Source organism: Danio rerio, chromosome 6 (genome assembly GCF_052040795.2).
Source record: "Danio rerio strain M-AB ecotype USA chromosome 6, GRCz13ab, whole genome shotgun sequence".
In the NCBI taxonomy this organism is placed as follows: domain Eukaryota; kingdom Metazoa; phylum Chordata; class Actinopteri; order Cypriniformes; family Danionidae; genus Danio; species Danio rerio.
In genome coordinates this window covers 13,187,603-13,209,332 of record NC_141026.1, presented here as the reverse complement: position 1 = coordinate 13,209,332, position 21,730 = coordinate 13,187,603, and the positions used below count along the sequence as shown (strand labels likewise).

The window sequence follows — 21,730 nt, the reverse complement described above, 5'->3', positions numbered from 1 at the left end:
CGCAGTTCAGACTAATGAAGAAGAGCAGAATCTAGGCGTCCCCCTTCTCAGCGCTGCTTTACACGACGTAAGCTTTGTCTTTTCCACATCTTTCTGTAGCATCATTAATATGAATAGCCATGCATTTAAAATGTTCGAATACCTCATTAAAATGTGCTTTTATCAGTAATGTCTGTGATTTTCACTTTTAAAATTTGTGCTAATACTCGACTCGCCTTATATAGAAGGTGCTTGTGGTCCTGATGCTGCTTTTGTTACTAGGCGACCAGGTTGACTCGCCAGCTAACCCATAAACAAGAAAAACCCTAGGAGAATTTGCTAAAATCACCTCAGACGGTATATGTTGGCGTTATCCATTCGCGTTGTTAGCTTCAAAAGCTGTAAATACGCGGATGACTAGACAATAATGACTGGTGCCCAATATGTCGAGTTGACACTGACAGTAATTCGCGATTTAATTTGATGATATAAGAACGCATTGATGAACAACAGTTCAGCTGACCTCCCCTTTTAAACAAATGTGAAGAACTCAACTTTACTGTTTGTGGAATTGCAGAGCTACCAAACCACCACTGACCACTGAAACACCAGTCATGGCCGCCGAGCCCAACTATCGCCGGACGAAACCGGGTAATGGCCCTTCAGAGAAACACAGTACCCTATTGTCTTCTTTACAAGATCACTGCATGCCTGAATTACTTACAAATAATGACACATAGATGTTGCTCTTATAAGATGGTTTGGTTCAAATCTTTGCATAATAAAGCAGATATTCTAACTGAATTGTAGGTGTAAAACAAGCTCAGAATGCTAGTTCAAACGGAGCAGTTGGACCCTCGTCCCAGATCCCAGGTTTGTCTGCAACTGCAGAGACCACTCCCGAAGAAAGGACTAAAGGACGCCGCGTGGGGATTCAGGCCTCAGACTCGGATTATGTGAAACTTGCAAAACAAGGAGGACAGAGAGGTAAATGTGTCACACTTTTGTAAAACAGCCACTTTCTTGTTTGTCTTTTTACTATGTTATAAAATATAGCCCCATTTATTCTTACTGTTTAGGAAAGGTACAAAGTGAATCTTAGGTAGCGATTAAATATCCTGAAACTTTAAATATAATCTTCACACATTTTCTGTGACTTTTTTGTGTAGTTAAACGTTGAAATTGTGGTTTAGTCGGTGCAATAGCCTTGTGGTTAGCGCGCCGACATATGGTGCAATAGCACGTCGGGGGCGTCGCGAGTTCAAATCCCGGCTCGACGACATTCCCCTACCCTACCCCCTCTCTCTCTCTCTCCCACTTTGCTTACTGTCTCAATACTGTCCTATCTAAAAAAGTCCAAAAATAAATTAAAAAAAAAAAAAAAAAAAGAAAAGAAATTGTGGTTTAACACAATTAAAATCCTTTACAATACGTAGCTGATGTTAGTGTACTTGACAAACAGTTTTTAACTTGAACAAACAAGTGAACTTGAACAAACAGTGTATTAACAAACAGTGAACAAGATTTATATATCATGTATTTATCATAGTTTAACATTTTCTAACGCATTATTAAAATCCAACGCTGTGCTTGTTAACATTATATATTGAATGATGAGTTAGCATGAAGTAACAATGAATAATTAATGTTAACAAACATAAATAAATACATTAATAGATGTATTCTTCCAGCGTGTGAGATGCTTGGGACAGTAGACAGGATCGTTTCTGGCCTAATCAGGCCAGTGTAGCTTTGTCACTAAGGCCCTGTTTACGCTAATACGTTTTAGTTTTAAAACGCACAAGTTTTGCTATGGTTACGCCATCCGTCCACACCGCTGGAGTTTTCGAGTGCCGATAATGAAGCGTTTTGGAAACGCTAAAGAGGCCGTTTTCATTTTAAACCGCTGCTGCTTCATGTTAGTGTGGACGGGGGAAAACGGAGGCGTAGCTGCAGACAGATCTGATTCGGGCTTTTTCTCAATATTAAGTATCCCACACACAGTTCTGTCTTCCATCTTTTCCTTGCAAGTTCAGACTTCGCAAGTTTGATATGGAAAACAATCTCCTCAGGACACGTTGGGTAATTCTTCGAAAGGGAACAGTGTACTCTATAACCTCATTCACATAAACCTGGATACGTTGTTTCACTATCTTAACAATAAAATGAAAACATAAACTGAGAAACTGCCTATTTTCATTTTGATATTAGCAACTTAACAGACACCAAAAATGTTGAGGCGTCATGTAGCTGCATGTTTGTATCACCGTCATCTTCTCTGTATGTAGTTATATACAATATATAATATAAAACAGAGTTTATAACATCACTGCCTCATTTCAGTTTCATTGAAAATACAAAGCATACCCTGTCTCTTGCTGAATATCAGTTTTAATAATCAATAATGGCTATTATAAAAGTATAACGCACAGTAAGTTTATACATAATTTATAGGAAATAAATGTAAGCAATCAGTCAAATGTGCATGATCATGTACGCGGTTACATTAATTCATATATTAACTTATCTTTGCCCTCAGCCAAAACACGAGAACAAGTAATAGATTCAAAAGACCAAAGTCGGGGAATATGTCATTAGATATAGACAACAAGATGAATTAAAAATCACGTTTAACAAATATAGTGAGATTAGATCCAACGGTAGATCCTTGATGTGCAGTCCGAGGTGCACAGCTCTCATCACTACAGTGCAAACCAGAGTGTGTGTGTGGTCACGTGAAGTGCGTTTTCAGCAGGGTAGTGTGGACTGAGAGTAGCTCAGAAATACTGGATCAGGGGTGTCCAAACTTGCTCCTGGAGGGTTGGTGTCCTGCAAAGGTTTGTTCCAACCCCAATCAGACACACCTGGGCTAGCTAATCAAGCTCTTACTAGGCTTTCTAGAAACATCCTTGCAGGTGTGTTGAGGCAAGTTGGAGCTAAAATCTGCAGGACACCGGCCCTTCAGGACCAAGTTTGGACACCCTTATGCTAGATAAAATGCTAGTGTGGACGTGAATCGTTTTCATTCTAAAACGCTGTTTTAAAACTAAAACTTGTTAGTGTAAACGAAGCCTTAGTTTCATTTGCCTGCAAATATTTGTCAATTGCGTACAAATACAGTCTTAGAAACCAATAGCAGTTTGTGTTTTTACGCCCTTATATGCCATGTTCTCTGTGAAGTCGTTAACCCCATATTGCTACTTAGTTCCTCATATCTGATTGGATGTATGTAATTCTTTTCGTAACCTGGTAACAACCAGTACAGCGAAGAGACGGCAAGATGACGGTAACATCAAATTATGAGACTAAAAGAAAACGTCTGTTTCTAGCGTCTTGAAGCAGACATTTATGTGGGTACAACACAACGAAAAAAAAATTGATGTTTTGCACAGTTGCCGTCAGTTTGGCAAGTCGGACATTTTTTGTTTTGGAAAAAAATACCTGCACAATATTCCCACAACGATTTTTGTTTGCATAACACTTTGAGTTTTGCTCATTATACATTTATTAACATTCTTTTGAATATTTAAGTTATAGATTCACAGACGTTATTTTTGACACAATATTTAAAATATCTGGCTAAGAAATATTTATTAACTTCTTTTTTGTTGGAGCAAGTAAAAATTTTAACCACTGGCCCAATTAGGCCAGTGGGTGAAATCCTTAGCGTTGAATCCTGCAGTGTTACTAAAATTATATTTATTTCAGAATAGTATTAAATTATATATTAATATAATATAAATGTATTGAATTGTTTAAACAGGATAGTTTATTATCATACACTGTAAAAATGTTGGGTTGTTTCAGCCCAAATATGGGCAATTCAGTGGGTTACATTTTGAAATTATTTTATGTTGAAATTTGAGTAATGAAGTTACTGCGCACTCACGTTTTTAAAAAACTTTTTGGTGTGTTAATCTTGTCAACAATGTTATTCAGAAGGTCATGAATCGCACTCATTAAATAATTACTTTGTATAGTTTTTATTTTACATTCTTCAGGTAATACAAAACACAGACAATTCGGCACAATGCCTTTCTCAGTGTGTGACCTCTCACTCCACCCTTTTATCCCACAGTCAATCACATTACAACATTAGTTAGACGGCCACTCAATAATTAAGAACAATCTCATTTCAATTTCAATATACTATAATTAACCACACAAGAAATATTTACCTTTACCTTTAAAAACATTATTTCACAGGAAAATAACATTAATAATCATCATTCACTTATTTATGTCTACATCGATGCACTGAAATTCAGTCCAAAACATAATAAAAAAGACATTTTCATCTCATTATTTGTATCGTTACATGCTCAAAATCCATGATTTACAATATTACAGCTAAACAACAAATCATTCAAGAGACACCGAAAGGTCCAATTCCTCATTCAATCTTCTTGGTGTAAGTGATTTTAATATATGAATCCAGAACGCTCCTCTTTGTTATAATCTTTTTCAGATGACCTCCTCTATAGGACTAAAAAACTTCCTCAATTCCTATACATTCTAGTTGTTTAACGTCATGTCCAAAATCTGTAAAATGTCTTGCTACTGCCAAAGTTATATCTTGTCGTCGTATACTTGATTTATCTTCACTAATTTGCTGTTGAAATTTGAACCTAGTTGTTGGATTTGTTCAGATTTTACCCAAATTTGGGTTGAAACAACCCAGCATTCTTACAGTGCATTTTACCACATGCAGTAATTTATTTGATTTGACAGAAACATACCCAAAAAACTCACATCCCTGTATATCTTTTATTTTCTTCCATAGGTTTGCTGTGGCATGATGACCCTGTGGAACCAATAACCAACAGTTCCTACAAACCATCTAATTGGTTCTCTGGCTCACCTGATGACAAGTGAGAATTTGTTTGCTCATGAGATGGTGTTTTGTCTAAATGAGGCCACTGAAGACCTTAGAAATGCATCACTATGATTCAAAGAATCATATTATTGTATAGCAATTGGGTATATGCACAGCAAGTGTTTTTCAGCCACTGATAAACATCCGGTGAACGGATCAATTTCATAAGGTTCCTTTTACAGCATCAACATTGTAATGTAATTAAAATGTAATCGGTTAAATAGACTTAAGCATTCATTTATTGATCAAGCGTAAAATGAGATGAAAGGCGCAAGCGCCGTCAGGAGCAGCAGACGAGTCCTGAAACCGTAATAAAAATACTAGTAGTAAAAAAAATTTCCCATATTTTAAAGACATGAAAAGAAGCAATGTAATTTAACACAGTGCTTCTTGTGCAGTCTGAGACCCACTTTATATTGTATATCTATCAGTGAAGATCATTGATTTTTAAAGAAACCAGATCTTAACCGTCATGACTTTGTAATGGGATGACAGTTCACCGGAAGCTCTTGAGCTAGCTTACTGAATATTAAAAGCCTGTGTGCATGTACCCCATTGGGCGAGAGACATAAGGTATGGATTTATTTGGTTGTTCTGAATCTAACATGGCATGTCATGAGTAATCTGACCCATATTAATACTGTGACATGGAGTAACTACTTTTAAACCAAAAATTATAATAGTGTTCTGAACAGAAGATTACTAAATCACTCTTTTCTTGTTTGATTAATGTTAACGAAACAAATGCTCGCGGATGTGTTATATTGAGATGTAATGCACGGATCTAATATAATGTTACACAATAGGTTTTCCCCAAACCTACATTCACTTAAAGGTATGGTCCACTATGATATCATATTTAAAACCTTAGTTGATGTTTAATGTAGCTGTGTGAATATAAACAAAATCTCTGAATGTAATATGCTCAAAGTTCAATGCAAATGGAGACATTGGCTTTTACAGAATTAGCTTGGCAAAGCCTACAGCAAATAAATTTAGGGACTACAAAAAAATACATCCAGGTTAATGAGATCATAAATGCTTTAGGTTTGGAACATTCACCACATGCATACATCCTGCACAGCAAAGGGGTGTGGCCAGAGGCGCTGTTATGTTATAGCAGAGAAAGCTAAAATGGCGTCCAAATGCTGCTATTTCTACAGAGCTTGTTCTTTTTTGCATTTGGGCTTTCAAAGGACGCAGCACAAAGAGAAAAGTGCTTATAATTTAATTTTAATTATGTTCCAGAGAATTATACAAATATATATAGTTCTAGCATTTGACAAAGGACAGCTTCCAAAATCTCTCCCAGTTTAGTGCTGGATTTGGCTATAAACTCTTCCAACCAACGAAGCTGTGAATTGTGAGCCACAACCTGTGTAGGTGTTTTTATTTGTTAAAATTGATCAATTACATGCACATTTTCTAGCGTAAACGGTGTGTTGTAGCAAGGTTTTAAACAAGGATGTTAACAATGGAAAATGCTGGTACCGTAAAAAATTTAGATACAATTTCATAACTATACTTCAAACCGCTGTAAACAGCCACAATCTTCACCAGCGCTGCAATGTCTCTCTATGCAGCCGCTTTTCGTGCATTCTACATCTCAAATAACAAACTTGCAAAAGATATGTGAACGCTTTATATTACTTACACATACTTATTCCGAATATATGTGAAAGACACTTGTCAGTTTTTATTTTGAAGACCAGGCGTGCGGAGTGCTCAGGCGTGCGCTCTTCATTTTCTGTCTGATTCAGCTACTGTTTAAACAGCGCTAAAGCGTGTGCTTGTAGGGGCGTGACATTGTGACGTAGAGCCGATCCGTGAATCACCGCACATTATGTCAGCTGACCAATCAGAGCCTCTTAAGGGGGCCTTTCGGAGGAACTAGGAAATATGACAATCATTTTCATGTTAGCCGAGTAGCTGTATTTAATCAAAGTAAGATATAAGAAAAAATAATGTAAATTTCTACAAATGAAGCATGAGCACACATTGCTTTGCATCTTATAAACACAACCAAGCCTTAAAAAATACACTGTGGAGCACCCCTTTAATACACAATCGACTATGTTTACATGAATACAGATGTTATAAAATAATACAAGGAGAGGCTTTTTAATCGTGCACTCCAGGTTTGTGTCATTCAGCTCGCGTAATACATTCAAATCCAATTTTTTGTGTGGCTTATTTTACTTGACAACATCTAGCGCACTCACACACACACACACACACACACACACACACAGCTTATCTCATTTGTGTTCTTTTTGTGAAAATCAAACCTGAAACATCAGTGCTGAAGGACATTCACAACTATGAATTTTAATAAAAACACTTTTTATTTATCCAGACTTTCGATTTTATGACAGGTCTATTCAATTATGTTTTTAAAAATGGATTATTTAGGGGTTTTATGTGCTTCGATGCTGAATCATTCATATCAGCATCCTGGTATGACTGAAAAGGATTATATTCCACATATTTCACCCCAATCCATCTGGCATGGTGGTGTAAAACCGGGGTTCAATCATGTGATTTTATGCTTGCAGCAGAAGTAAAGCTACTAGTCCTGACGGAATGAGCAAGAGTGAGTCTAAAGGGGCATTACAGCGACTGGAGCCCCCTTTTGGAACTGATAACGGTTCAGCCTGGGATTCTGATAAAGACAAGGTGAATGGATTAGCACAGACTGTTGACCGCCATCGCTCATTTAAACCTCCCACTTCCTCCTCCTCCTCCATCGCATTATAAACAAGTTTCAGTTGTCATCTTTCCAGCTTTTTTTTTTCGCATTGCATCTTCAAAAACTGTGTTAGTAAAGAAGTTGCACCACGTGATTCATTTGAAAGAAACATACCCATATGCATGCTGCCATTTTTATTGTTTTTATTTCCTACACTGGTTAACAGAGAGACTTTACTTAAAGGTTTTTTATTTTTTAATTAATGTTTTAATTTTGCCAGAAAATAAGGACGAAAAAGGCTTGAAACAAACATAATCTTAATAGGTGATGAGGAGTGGTGGGACGAGGTCCTGTGTCCTGTTCCAGCCCTGCTTCAACACCCTTATCTGTAGGTATCAAACAAGCCTAAAGCACTTAATTAGTTTGATTAGGTGTGTTTCATTAGGGTTAGAACTAAACTGTGCAGAGCTGTGGCCCTCCAGGAACTAGCTTTGACACCTGTGTTCTAAACCAATGACTTTTAATATGTTTTTTGGAAGAATGCTGCCATTTTCAGCTGTTTTGGTGTACATGTCAGTCAGCATTGAGGGAATGTGTTGATGACATGACCTGTCTGCATGAACAGGGTGCGCAGAGGTATTCAAATCCACATCTTGACAGGCAGGTATAGGACAACCTATTGTAATGTTTGAACTGAACAATTTCATTGGAAAAATGTTTTGGTCCTACACTTTCCACAGATTATATAAATATATTCAAACCACTTAACTTAAAGTCTGTGTGAACCGGAAGCTGTGACTGTGTTTTTTGTCTCCTATTGTGATGCAATTCATAAAAAAAAGGAATATTAAATGAGAAAACAGTGGGCGTGGCTTGTTTTTTTTTTTTTTTACTGAAAGCTGATTGGATGTAGTAAAATAGACATTTCTTTCAAAAAGATCAGAAAAGGATTTGAGCACAACCTAACAGACACCTCAGCATTTCTATTTGTTGTCAAAACTGACAGTTGGAGAGGTGTGGTTAAGTATGTTAGCCACACCCAATACCTCAGACGTAATCTGAGAAACAGGAAGTGCATTTTCAGGTTTTGACTTTAGAGGGCAATCCATTTTTTTTCTTAACGACATCCACAGATGAATTGTGCAATTGTGAATTGTTGAATTGCTGGTAGGACATCTACTGGTAAAACATATGCCAGAGAAATTGGCAGTTCATTCCACAGTGGCAGGAAATAAGCAGAGAATAAGCAAGGAATAAGCCCAAATAAAGAGAGTCAACTTATTATGAGTTTGACTGTGACTCCACTAAATCGCAGGTTGCCGGATTGACGACACCAACAGTAGTGAGCATGTCTGACAAACGAATCTTACAATGAATGCTGCTCGCCTTAGCGACATGCACAGATGAATTGTATAACATAAAACTAGCAATGTGAGCTAACAAAATCATATGCTCAGTTTTTTTTTATTTGTACTTTAATGATCATCAAAGTGGCTAAGTGATTGGCACAGAAAGAAGGTCGCTGGGTCGAATCCCGGCTTGTCCAGAAGGCAGTTCTGTGTCAAGCATTTCTGTGTGGTGAATGTTCTCTCCGTGGTCACGTGGGTTTCTTCTGGGAATAAGCCGAATAAGAAAAATGACAGGTTGCCAGGAGTGAGCATGCCTGACAATCGAGCCTTACAATGTATGCTGCTCGCCTAATGTTTACATTTGTCATATTTATATTACTTGCACCTCATGTGGATTTTTATAAGTGAATTAGGCTGTCCCGCGACTTATTATTAGGGAGTCGGGCACCCGACCAGATTTCTGAAGCGCGGGACTAAATTTCTGAATAAAGCGCGGGAGCGGTCAGTAACAGGTTTAATTTGGGACGGGAGCGGGCCGTCTAGCAATATTGCTCCCGACTCCCGAGCGAGCAAGCGAGCACGCGTATGTAACGTTATGTGTGTGACTGAAACAGCGCGATGCTGTGTTTAGCTTGTTTGTTTGTTGCTGTGTGTGTGTATGTGTGTGCGCACGCGAATGAGAGGTGTGTGTGTGTGTGCGCTAATAAGAGAGAGAGAGAGAGAGAGAGCTTTGTCTGTGTGTGTGTGTGTGCTTGGTGTGTGTGTGTGTTTATACAGACAGCTTGTTATAGGCTGTCTGGACCCTGTATAGCTGGGTGGGTTTCGATTTTGTTCTCCCCCCTGCTCTTTAGCGGGATCGGGCGGGGCGGGTAGAAAACGGGGTGGGTCGGGCAGCGGGACAACAAATGCTGAATATAAGCAGGAGCGGTCGGGTTCGGGCTAAAACCTGGCGGGAGAGGGATTCAAAATTTAGTCCCGCGCAGATCTCTAGTCTGAATCTGCTTCTCATTTTGGAAGCTGCTGTTGTCCTCCATATATCCTATTTATGCCTGCACCTTCATATAATAAGGGAGCCTTTAAAACATGCTGTGTTTTTTGTCAAGGCAACCCAAAGTGCTGAAATGTAATTGGGTAAACTGGCAATGGGCGGAGTTACACAGACCAAAACAAAGACAGACATTTAGAGATTTTCAAAAGAGAAACACTGACAGTATTTTCAGCTACAGGTGTGTTCACTTAGGATTTTTCTTAAACGTCTTTTTACATTTTTAGTATTTTTATGCTTGAAAAACATAAATACAGCATCTTTGACTATAAAGAGAACAGATTTTTTGTTCAGATCAATGTCTCAAAAGACTGTTGCTCTACTGTATATCCTGTAACATTAGGTCTGTGGTTCTCACTCCATGCATCATGGTTATCATATAAACAGGAAACTGAATCATCTTATTGCATTATTAGTCATTTATTATTCTTCCCTCTTGCTTCTCCTCTTTTATTTAATTTATGATTTTTTTGCTTCTTTTTATTGCTGGATGCAGTTACTGATTGTGAATGTTGAATGAATAGCGTGTCATGATACTCCTTCATAATTGGCATTTTGTACTTCTATATTAAACTGTGTATAACTAGACTCTCATGCATCTTATTGTCTTGTGCAGAATGTCAGCTATACTGCAGCAGAGATGGAGAAACTCTCCTTAAGCCAGAAGGACATCGATGAGGCCAACAAGTTTAAAAAGATGTATGCTCTTCATTTTACATTCCTATCTATGGAGCCAGATCAGTCTTAAAAATACTATATTTACAAAATTAAGTTTATATACGCACAGCACAATTAAGATTTAGAAAATCCAATTTGTAAATTCAAAGCACAATTTGGAAATACACTAGTAAAAATCATAGATATTTTGCCAGATGAATTGGATTTGTGTATTCATGAATCGTGTTTTGAACTTACAAATTAGATTTGTGTATTTATGAATCGTGTTTTGAACTTCCGAATTAGGTTTGTTTATTTATAAATCGTGTTTTGAACATATGAATTAGATTTGTGTATTTATGAATCGTGTTTTGAACTTATGAATTAGATTGGTTTATTTATTAATCGTGTTTTGAACATATGAATTAGATTTGTTTATTTATTAATCGTGTTTTGAACATATGAATTAGATTTGTTTATTTATTAATCGTGTTTTGAACATATGAATTAGATTTGTGTATTTATGAATCGTGTTTTAAACTTACAAATTAGATTTGTGTATTTATGATTCGTGTTTTGAACTTATAAATTAGATTTGTTTATTTATAAATCGTGTTTTATACTTACGAATTAGATTTGTGTAGTAATGAATCATGTTTTGAACGTATGAATTGGATTTGTGTATTTATAAATGGTGTTTTGAACTTACAAATTAATGTATGTATTTAGGAATCGTACTCTGAAATTTTTAATTAGATTCATGCATTTATGAATTGTGTTTTGAACTTACAAATTAGATTTGTGTATTTATGAATCGTGTTTTAAACTCACGAATTAGATTTGTGTATTTATGAATCGTGTTTTAAACTTACGAATTAGATTTGTGTATTTATGAATCGTGTTTTAAACTTACGAATTAGATTTGTGTATTTATGAATCGTGTTTTAAACTTACGAATTAGATTTGTGTATTTATGAATCATGTTTTAAACTTACGAATTAGATTTGTGTATTTATGAATCGTGTTTTAAACTCACGAATTAGATTTGTGTATTTATGAATCATGTTTTAAACTTACGAATTAGATTTGTGTATTTATGAATCGTGTTTTGAACTTACAAATTAGATTTGTTTATTTATGAATCGTGTTTTAAACTCACGAATTAGATTTGTGTATTTATGAATCGTGTTTTAAACTTACGAATTAGATTTGTGTATTTATGAATCATGTTTTAAACTTACGAATTAGATTTGTGTATTTATGAATCGTGTTTTGAACTTACAAATTAGATTTGTGTATTTATGAATCGTGTTTTGAACTTACAAATTAGATTTGTGTACTTATGAATCGTGTTTTAAACTTACGAATTAGATTTGTGTATTTATGAATCATGTTTTAAACTTACGAATTAGATTTGTGTATTTATGAATCGTGTTTAGACTATGAATTAGATTTGTGTATTTATGAATCGTGTTTTAAACTCACGAATTAGATTTGTGTACTTATGAATCGTGTTTTAAACTTACGAATTAGATTTGTGTATTTATGAATCATGTTTTAAACTTACGAATTAGATTTGTGTATTTATGAATCGTGTTTTGAACTTATGAATTAGATTTGTGTATTTATGAATCGTGTTTTGAACTTACAAATTAGTTTTGTGTGATAAGGGATCGTGTTTTGAACTTACAAATTGTATACGTATATGTGAATACATGTGAATTTTATTTTATAAATGTGTTTTTTAAGACTGATCTGGCTCCATATATCTCCTGTGTTATTTTTCAGATGCAACTCTTTAATTGAACTCTTTAAATGCATTTGATTATATAAATAGATGACAATTTTCTCTGTGTTACAGTTCCCATGATAAGAAGGAGGCAGCTCCGGTCAACATGTCCAAACTTTTAAGCTTTGGTTACGCTCAGGATGAAAATAAATCTCCCAATGATGATGATGCCTCAAGTGAGACTTCTTGCTTTTGTTTTTTATTATGACATGATGAGTGGTTTGTATTAACCAGGCAGTTGCAGTAAATGCTTAAATTGCCCCTATTATGCTTTTATTTAGTGCAGAAAAGATTGCAGAGATTTAAAGATCAAAGTCTTCGATGAATGGAGTTAGTGTCTCCCAAAACAAAGATCCAATTCTTAACTGCTTAAAATGAATCATCAGTAATTCCAGGTTTACTTCTTGCATAAACCTACAAAGGATGTTAACAAATTTAGATAACTCCAATTATTTATGATTTTAATTTATTATTAAACTGTAATGCACTAATATGGACATGTCATACGGTTCATACAATTGACTTAAACAACTTAATGCTTTACAGCAGATTCATTTTACATACAGCTGAGAGTCTTAAATATGATTTTGTTTTACAGACCGGATCAGTTGAATCAGTGAGTTGTTAAAGGGATAGTTCACCCAAAAATGAAAGTGTACTGACTGTTTACTCACCCATAAGTGCTTCCAAACTTTGTGTTTCTTTATTCAGTTGAACACAAAAGAAAATATTTTAAAGAAAGATGAAACCTGTAACTGTTGGCTACAAACAAATACTATGGAAGTCAATGGTTACAAGTTTCTGGCTTTTTTAGAAATATACATAATTTTGTGTTTAACAGAAGAAAGAAAGGTTTGAGAAAAGGGTGAGTAAATCTTGACAGAATACATTTTTTTGTGGGAACAATCCTTTTAACTGTAGATTCACTCTGATGGAATAATTTGAATCGGTGAGTCATGAACTGTAGACTCACTCTGACCTGATCATTTGAATCAGTGATTTGTAAGGATCATTTGAATTAGTAAGTTGTTAACTCACTCTAGACTCACTGTGACCTAAATCATTGAAATCAGTGAGTCATTAACTGTAGACTCACTCTGGCCAAATCATTTGAATCAGTGAGTCATTAACTGTAGACTCACTTTGACCTGATCATTTGAATCAGTGAGATTTTTTTTTTACTGTAGACTCATTCTCATGGGATCATTTGAATCAGTGAGTCATAAAATGTAGACTTGCTTTGCCTGGATCATTTGAATCAATGAGTTGTTTACTGCAGACTCATCTGATGGTATAATTTGAATCAGTGTGTCCTTAACTGTAGACTCACTCTGACCTGTTAATTTGAGTTAGTGATTTGTTAGGATCATTTGAATTAATGAGTTGTTAACTGTTGACTCACTGTGACTAACTTCGACCCAAATCATTTGAATCAGTGAGTCATTAATTGTAGACTCACTCTGGCTGAATCATTTGAATCAGTGAGTCTTTAACTGTAGACTCACTCTGCCAGGATCATTTGAATCAGTGAGTCGGTAAATGAAGACTCACTCTGCCTGAATCATTTAAATCAGTGAGTCATTAACTGCAGACTCACTCTGACAGGATAATTTGAATCAGTGAGTCAGTAAACTACAGACTCGCACTGATGGAATCATTTGAATCAGTGAGTCGTTAACTGTAAACTCACTCTGCATGGATCATTTGAATGGGTGAGTCCTTAATGCTAGACTCACACTAATAAAATCATTTGAATCAGTGAGTTGTTAACTGTAAACTCACTCTGAAGGGAACATTTGAATCAGTGAGTTGATAACTGCAGATTCACTCTGATGAGATCATTTGAATCATTGAGTCATTAACTGCAGACTCACTCCGATTGGATCATTTAAATCGGTGAGTCATTAACTGTAGACTCACTCTGCCCGGCTCATTTGAATCAATGAGTCGTTAACTGCAGACTCACTCTGCCTGAATCATTATAATCAGTGAGACATTAACTACAGACTCAGTCTGACTGGATAGTTTGAATCAGTGAGTCAGTAAACTACAGACTCTTGCTGAGGGGATCATTTGAATCAGCGAGTCATTAACTTTAGACTCACTCTGAAGGGATCATTTAAATCAGTGAGTGGATAACTGCAGATTCAATCTGCCAGGATCATTTAAATCAGTGAGTCAGTAACTGTAGACTTGCCATATATTATACCACCACCACCATCAGCCTGATCCATTGATACAAGGCAGGATGGATCCATGCTTTCATGTTGTTGATGGCAAATTCCGACCATCCGAATGTCGCAGCAGAAATCGAGACTCATCAGACCAGGCAATGTTTTTCCAGCCTTCTATTGTCCAATTTTGGTAAGCCTGTGAAAATTGTAGCTTCAGTTTCCTGTTCTTAGCTGACAAGAGTGGCTACATAGATGTCTACATGTCTATGTGCATTGAGTTGCTGCCATGTGATTAGCTGGTTAGAAATGTGCATTAACAAACAGTTGGACAGGTGTACCTAATAAAGTGGCCAGTTAGTGTAAATAGCTCTAAATATAAAGCATGTCAAATTCTAAATATCAAAAACCTAATTTGTGTGCATTTGCTATTTTAGGCATGACCTCTGAGCAGACCAGCACCATCGCACCAGAGGATGAGTTGGAATAAAGTGGATGTGCCCCAAAACCCTGCTTCATAGATTGTTGTTCTCTCGTATCCACTAACTCCTTTGCATCGATCACCCACTTTCTGCTTTATGCAAAAAAAAAAAACACACACACACTTTTTAGTCATCTGATCGTCTTCATTTAGAATCTTAACCTAAATGGCTTGTTTGTGTTATGCTCACATATCTAATGGTGCTTGTGATCAGGAATAAAACACCCCTGGATTGAAGGAATACTCGAAAAAAAAAGTCCCTAAGTGAAAACCATAGGGTACACGCACCACAAAATACATGTTAGACGCATTGAGCATCGATGCCAAGGTGAAGCTGACTTAGATAATAATCATTCTTCACATGCACATTCATGCTTATGTGCCAAAAGCTTAAGAACACTGAAAACAGCACACATACACGCCACATATAGACAGATAGGATGTACTTAAGCCTCGTTAAACAGATGTTTCTCACCTCACATTATCAGTGAATATGACAAAACGTGCTATAAGACACTCTTAACAATAAGTGTCTTGTTTGAACACTACTGAGTGTTCTTTTGGCCCAGTAGGTAGCTAGATGAATACATATGAAGGCCACCTTACTATAAATTGCCACATGCAGTAAAGAGTTGAATTGGAGAACAGGAAGGGGGTTCAGGGAGTTTCAGCGATTGTGAATGTCTGTTGTTGTTAGTAGTGATGTGATGGTAAATATTAATATCAGATTGAGTTGTTTTGGCGTTCTGTGCTGTATTATATTCGTTTCTTCCTTCTAAAACAATGTTTACACTTGCTGTCAGTTCATGTGTATAAATGATTACTGAATAAAGTTGCATGAGCATGGAATGTTTGCTGTTTGTGCTCATTGTTTTTAAGTTAAATGCAGTTATTGTCATGGATTAAAAGGGATCAAATTCATGTTTTTAATCAAAAGTAAAAACATGATTTTTTGAAATTGTTGCAAATTTATTAAAAATAAAAAAGCTGAAAAATCACATGTACATAAGTAATCACAGCCTTTGCTCAATACTTTGTTGATGCACCTTTGGCAGCAATTACAGCCTCAAGTCTTTATGAATATGATGCCACAAGCTTGGCACACCTGTATTTGGGAATTTTTGCCCATTCCTCTTTGCAGTACCTCTCAAGCTCTATCAGGTTGAGTGACTGTATAGCCATATTCAGATTTCTCCAGAGATGTTTAATAGGATTTAGGTCTGGGCTCTGGCTGGGCCACTCAAGGACATTCACTGAGTTGTTGTGAAGCCACTCCATTGATATACTGGCGGTGTGCTTTGGGTCATTGTCCTACTGGAAGATGATCTGTCACCCCTGTCTGAGGTCAAGAGCACTCTGAAGCAGGTTTTCATTCAGGATGTCTCTGTACATTGCTGCATTCATCTTTCCCTCTATCCCGACTACTCTTCCAGTTCCTGTTGCTGAAAAACATCCCCACAGCATGATGCTGCCACTACCATGCTTCACTGTACGGATAGTATTGGCCTGGTGATGAGCGCTGCCTGGTTTTGTCCAAACATAACACCTGACATTCACTCCAAAGAGTTCAATTTTAGTCTCATCAGACCAGACAATATAGTTTCTTATGGTCCGAGAGTCCTTCAGATGCATTTTAGCAAATTTCAGGCGGTGAGTGGCTTTCGTCTGGCCACTCTTCCACACAGGCCTAATTGGTGGATTGCTGCACAGATGGTTGTCCTTCTGTAAGGTTTTCCTCTTTTCACAGAAGAACACTGGAGCTCAGAAAGAGAGACCATCGGGTTATTGATCACCTCCCTGACTAAGGCCCTTCTTTCCCCGATCACTCGGCTTAGATGCTCGGCCAGCTCTAGGAAGAGTCCTGGTGGTTCCAAACATCTTCCACTTACAGATGATGAAGACCACTATGTTCTTTGGAACTTTCAGTGCAGCAGAAAATTTTCTGTAACCTTCCCCAGCCTTGTGTCTTAAAACAATCCTGTCTCGGAGGTCTACAGATAATTCCTTTGTCTTCATGCTTTGTTTGTGCTTTGACATGCACTGTCAACCCTGGAACCTTATATAGGCAGGTGCATGCCTTTTCAAATCATGTCCAATCAACTGATTTTACCAAAGGGGAACTCCAGTTAAGCTGCTGAAACATCTCAAGAATGATTAGTGGAAACAGAATGTACCTGAGCTCAATTTAGAGCTTCACATCAAAGGTTGGGAATTCTTCTGTACATGTGATTTTTTAGGTTTTTTATTTTTAATAAATTTGCAACAATAAAAAAAAATCACATTGTCATTATGGGGTATTGTGTGTAGAATCTTGAGGAAATAAATGAATTTAATCTATTTTGGAATAAGGCGGTAACATAAAAAATGTGGAAAAAGTGAAGCGCTATGAAAACTTTCCGGATGCACTGTATAATTCAGATACGTACAAGATCTTCTAAAGAGGCTGAATGATAATGAATTAAGGATATAATAGGTAAAAGCAGCAATCTTCATATTTATATTTATTACAATTAATTAGACATTATGCTAGCATTCAAGTTTTCGTCTGTTTCTGAAAGTCTAATGCTTACACTGCGTTTATTTGGTTGAAACCATAAGAGGGATGGTAAATATGATTTTCAGAGCTCAAAATGTTAAAAGACTCATAAGTGATAGTAATCTAACTGTTAATTCTATAATAGCTTCAGGTTTAGTCCTGAGTAGCGGGGAGCCAGAACTGTGGAGTTACTGACAGTCCTACTCAATCATTATACCACCCTTGACTTGGGCATTTAGCTTTCAGACTCTGTAATTAGTCTACAGTGAGTCACATGGATGTTCAACATCTGCTAAGCACCAGATGTGGACTTGCTACAGCTGGAAAGGATGAACTTCCCTTATATAAATGACCTTTTTTATTTATTTATGGAATATATTTGGAATCTATATCATATGAGTGTCAAGCCGCTTTAACATTTCATAAAAAAATATGCTAGTGTCTTTGTCATACTGTTAATTTTCTATATGATAGAAAAAATTGACAATGCAGGTGGTTTTCATCACTGCTAGTTCTTTGGCTTGGTGTGTCCTGGGCTTAATAAATAAGTAGGCTACTAGTGTTTATTGAATAGGTACTAGTATCTAATAATTTAATACTGTTATCTAATTCTTCCCAGTGATGGGTTGCAGCTGGAAGGGTATCGCGTAAAACATATGCTGCGTAAAACATATGCTGGATAAGTTTGGCGGTTCATTCCACTGTGGCGACCCGAGATTAATAAAGCGACTAAGCCAAAAAGAAAATGAATGAATGAATGTTCTCTAACTCGTAGCATGAAAAATACATGTAGGACCTATGCATGTACTATACTAGTAAGATTATATCCTAATTGTTAATACAGCTTGCTATAACGTGTTTATATTTTGTGTGAATCAAACTGGATTTGGAAAGAAAGGTACAAACAGTGGGCAGAGACGCCTGAAATTACTAATAGTCCCACAGGTTCTCACAACAGCTCTGAATGCTGGACTTTGAATAGCTTCTAATAGGTCCAAGGCTCGGTATGTATGACTAGTTGGCAAAACATGAGAGGCTTTCCTTGAAGCTAAAAGATGAGGTCCAAAATCCTGATGACTAAAGCAGAGGGTGTCCTGAACTCAGCTCAAGACGGCTTCGGTGCTCCATCTGTCAGAATGGGTATATCCAGCACCTTTTTAACTATTACGTGATGTGAGGGGTAGCCTATTTCCAGGAATATCCTAATTTTCTCTGTATTCTTAATTGTTTATTTACAAATAAATCTTTATGTGATAAAAAGAAAACTATTTGTACTCCGAAATGTTCCCATGAAGGAAGCCCAGAGGGAGATGCCCTTTATCCACACGATGGCAATGTTGCCTAATATACGCGTCGAAAGACCCCCTTTGGAAAATCGTATTTTTATTGTCGTACAAAATATTTATGATGCGCCGGCGAGTCTTCCCCAAAGTTGTGTGGACTTTGTGTAACCTCAATCCTCTTAAATCCGACCAATAGAAGACTAAACGCATACATCAACCAATTCAAAGTAACGAATTTGTGGGCGTTTATGCGCACTACGAGCAGATGGTCACTCATGTGACCATTTAAGGGATTGTTGTTTTCGCGGTGTAAACGTATTTTCCACGTACTTCGACGGGAACTCCGTTTTTTCCGAATCAACTCCCGTTCGACTACATGGCAACACATTTAAATGCCCTGAAACGGCATCTCTCTATGTGGAGCGTCTACGTCACGCGCTCTGACCCTCTTGCCCATGGAAGCGCGCGAGACCAAGCCGGAGCCGCCCGTTCATCGCCTGAAAACACCTTTGGAAAGAATGTCATCCCGGGTTTCTCTTACCAATGGATTTAATCGTCTCCACGACTAATTCGCATTTCGGCGTTTTTGCGGTAAGTCCTGGTGAATTCGCGTCGCTCCAACGGAGCGTTTCTAACATCTGGCGCGCGCTGGCGGCGGGAATTCATCGCTGCTTGTCATTTATCGGTAGATCTCGCCTTCAGTCCTTTTCAAATCTGAGCTGTAATAGACGCTGTGTTCACCGCACAAGCGGAGAAACTGTTTGCTTTCCCGTCGAAGCTCATTTCATTTGCCTTCCTTCCTTCCTTCCTTCCTTCCTTCCTTCCTTCCTTGCAGCGATGGACTGTGCAGAAAATATGCAATAGTACAATAGTTATGCTTACATAATTGATAACTGGTGGCCTTGTTCAATGCATGATGCTGAATAACTTGAGCAGGTGTACCTATAATGGACATTCCTACACCTCCCATCATCATCATCATCATCTCTGGTCCATCATCTGTCCCTGCATGGCGCATTTACTCCATCTGGTCACCATCTCCTAACCTGGGCAGTGCATTGCATGTTACATTAGTTAGTTGCATTCATTTCCATCCTTGTGACATGTGCTACAGCCCAGTATCCCACAGCATTCACTGTGAGGTAGGCTGGTCTCCATTATAACCGCTAGATGCTGTCACCGGGACCACCTCTTAGACACTTTTCTTTATGCATAATTAAGCAACATCTCTCTCAGAATAACTCCTGCTCTTGATCATTCAAGCCCAGATTCTATCTCCAGCAGAAGCAGTCTGTCTCTGTTTGGACTGTAATGGGAGTGTGGTTGCAGTTTCAGCTGCCTCATCACATTGACCAGAGTTTAGATTGAATGCAGGTTTGCTGCTGTGCACCATGTAATTGCTGCTGTGCGGTGATTTGCTTTGAGCAGTCCACAATTACAGTATGTAAAGATTGCAGGGACAATGCATCATGATGCAGTAAGACGTGTTCCTCAGAGATTCGGCTGTCTTTACACTGCATTGGCATGTTATGTGCTTTTTCGGGGAGTTTGGGGTGTGCGCTTAAAATGGCCAAGGCCGACTTTTGGTATCCGCTGGAAGCGATAGAATGATCTCTCTGACAGACCTGTGCATGTGGTGGTGCGCAGCAATGTCAGATGACTCCAATAAGTTACAATTTATTACTGTTTCTCGCTCATCATGGTAAATAGCATGGCTTGCTGCTGGTTTTTTCGCCTCTAGTCTCTCCTCTATATAAACCCTGGGCTCTGACTGACAGGAGACTCTCGGTAAATCCGGTGTGGAGGTGGGTGGGGATTTTAAAGACTTTCTAAAGTGGATTTCGGATTTTATTCTTGTAAATGCCAGCACAGTGGGGCCCTGCCATTTATGAAGTTTTTAAGCTTTAAATCTTTGGATTATGTATGGATGTTTTGCACATTAGTGATGGCAAGACTGATTCGCTTTTGTGAACTGATTTTCTTGGGCAGTTCATTTGAATGAAAAGTGCAATCGTGCAGTGTCATCACTCATATGTATTCCACTAAGTCCAATGAGGACTGCACTGACAAAATGTTAGGTGGAATTATGGACTAAGCTAACAGTTTTATGCTTACTAAATACAACAAACTAGTGATAAACTATTTCAAATCAATATAAAACAACAAACTTGTCATGAACGATAGCTTTACAAATTGAATTTGCATGTTTTAATAAATTGTGAATTAAAATGTATCTCAGTGTGTGATGTTTAAAAGATAATGAAGATTACTTTGTCACTTTGTTTTGAAATGAATCGTCTGCTTCGAATGAATTGTTTGAATTAGTAGTCTTGCGTAGCTGGGAGACTACTAATAACTGATGGCTGATGGCTGGGAGCTTTGGCCACTTTGAATGGTTAATGATTGCCCATGATCCTATATGACTGACAGGTTAACAAACCAATCACGTTTCATTTAGTGCCGCATCATGTTTAGGGGTGTGGAAATGTCTGCACATTAACAGCTTGGCACGCAACCGGTGCATTATTCTTTCATGTGCATCTTTAAAGGACAACAACAAATGTTTAGACTATTCTCGAATATTCATTCATTGTTTTGGTGAGGAATCAATCACTAATAAAAAGTCTAAACCTGCATCGAAAACACGCTAAAAATATTGTTTAAAGGGCACCTAGTTTACCCCTTTTTTAATACTTAATATTAATATTATGGTTCTTCTGAGTGTGCCAGTTTAGGTTCAGTTCAAAACACAATTCAGATCTTTTTATTAGAATGTGTTAAAAAGTGTTATTTTGGGGGGCGTGTACACAGGTTGTTGATTTAGGGGTGTGTTGCTTTACATGAAGATTGTTCTGCGTCCCAATCGGCATACTAT

At 37.3% G+C, this 21,730-nt stretch overlaps 2 protein-coding genes and 1 long non-coding RNA gene across 8 annotated transcripts in view; 2 read left to right on the top strand and 1 right to left on the bottom strand.

The window, feature by feature from the left end:
* Nucleotides 1-15,889, top strand: si:dkey-276j7.1. Of its 3 annotated transcripts, none has more exon segments than NM_001326548.1 (8): nt 1-67; nt 557-630; nt 790-966; nt 4,763-4,850; nt 7,411-7,531; nt 10,555-10,637; nt 12,457-12,560; nt 14,993-15,889. In NM_001326548.1, coding segments are annotated over 7 exon segments (663 nt in total). In that variant the 5' UTR covers nt 1-67; nt 557-593; the 3' UTR covers nt 15,046-15,889.
* Nucleotides 15,598-20,606, bottom strand: LOC141386196 (uncharacterized). Its single transcript, XR_015493366.1, has 2 exons — nt 19,798-20,606; nt 15,598-19,697 (listed from the first exon to the last, which is right to left on the bottom strand). It is a non-coding gene; the product is annotated as an uncharacterized LOC141386196 (long non-coding RNA).
* The window catches only part of pkp4 (plakophilin 4), a 97,862-nt gene continuing 95,429 nt past the window's right edge, over nt 19,298-21,730 (top strand). For all 4 annotated transcript variants that reach the window (XM_087256725.1, XM_087256722.1, XM_087256723.1 and 1 more), the window contains exon 1: nt 19,298-19,446. The gene's annotated coding sequence lies outside the window, so the exon portion shown is untranslated. The remainder of the gene's footprint in view (nt 19,447-21,730) is intronic.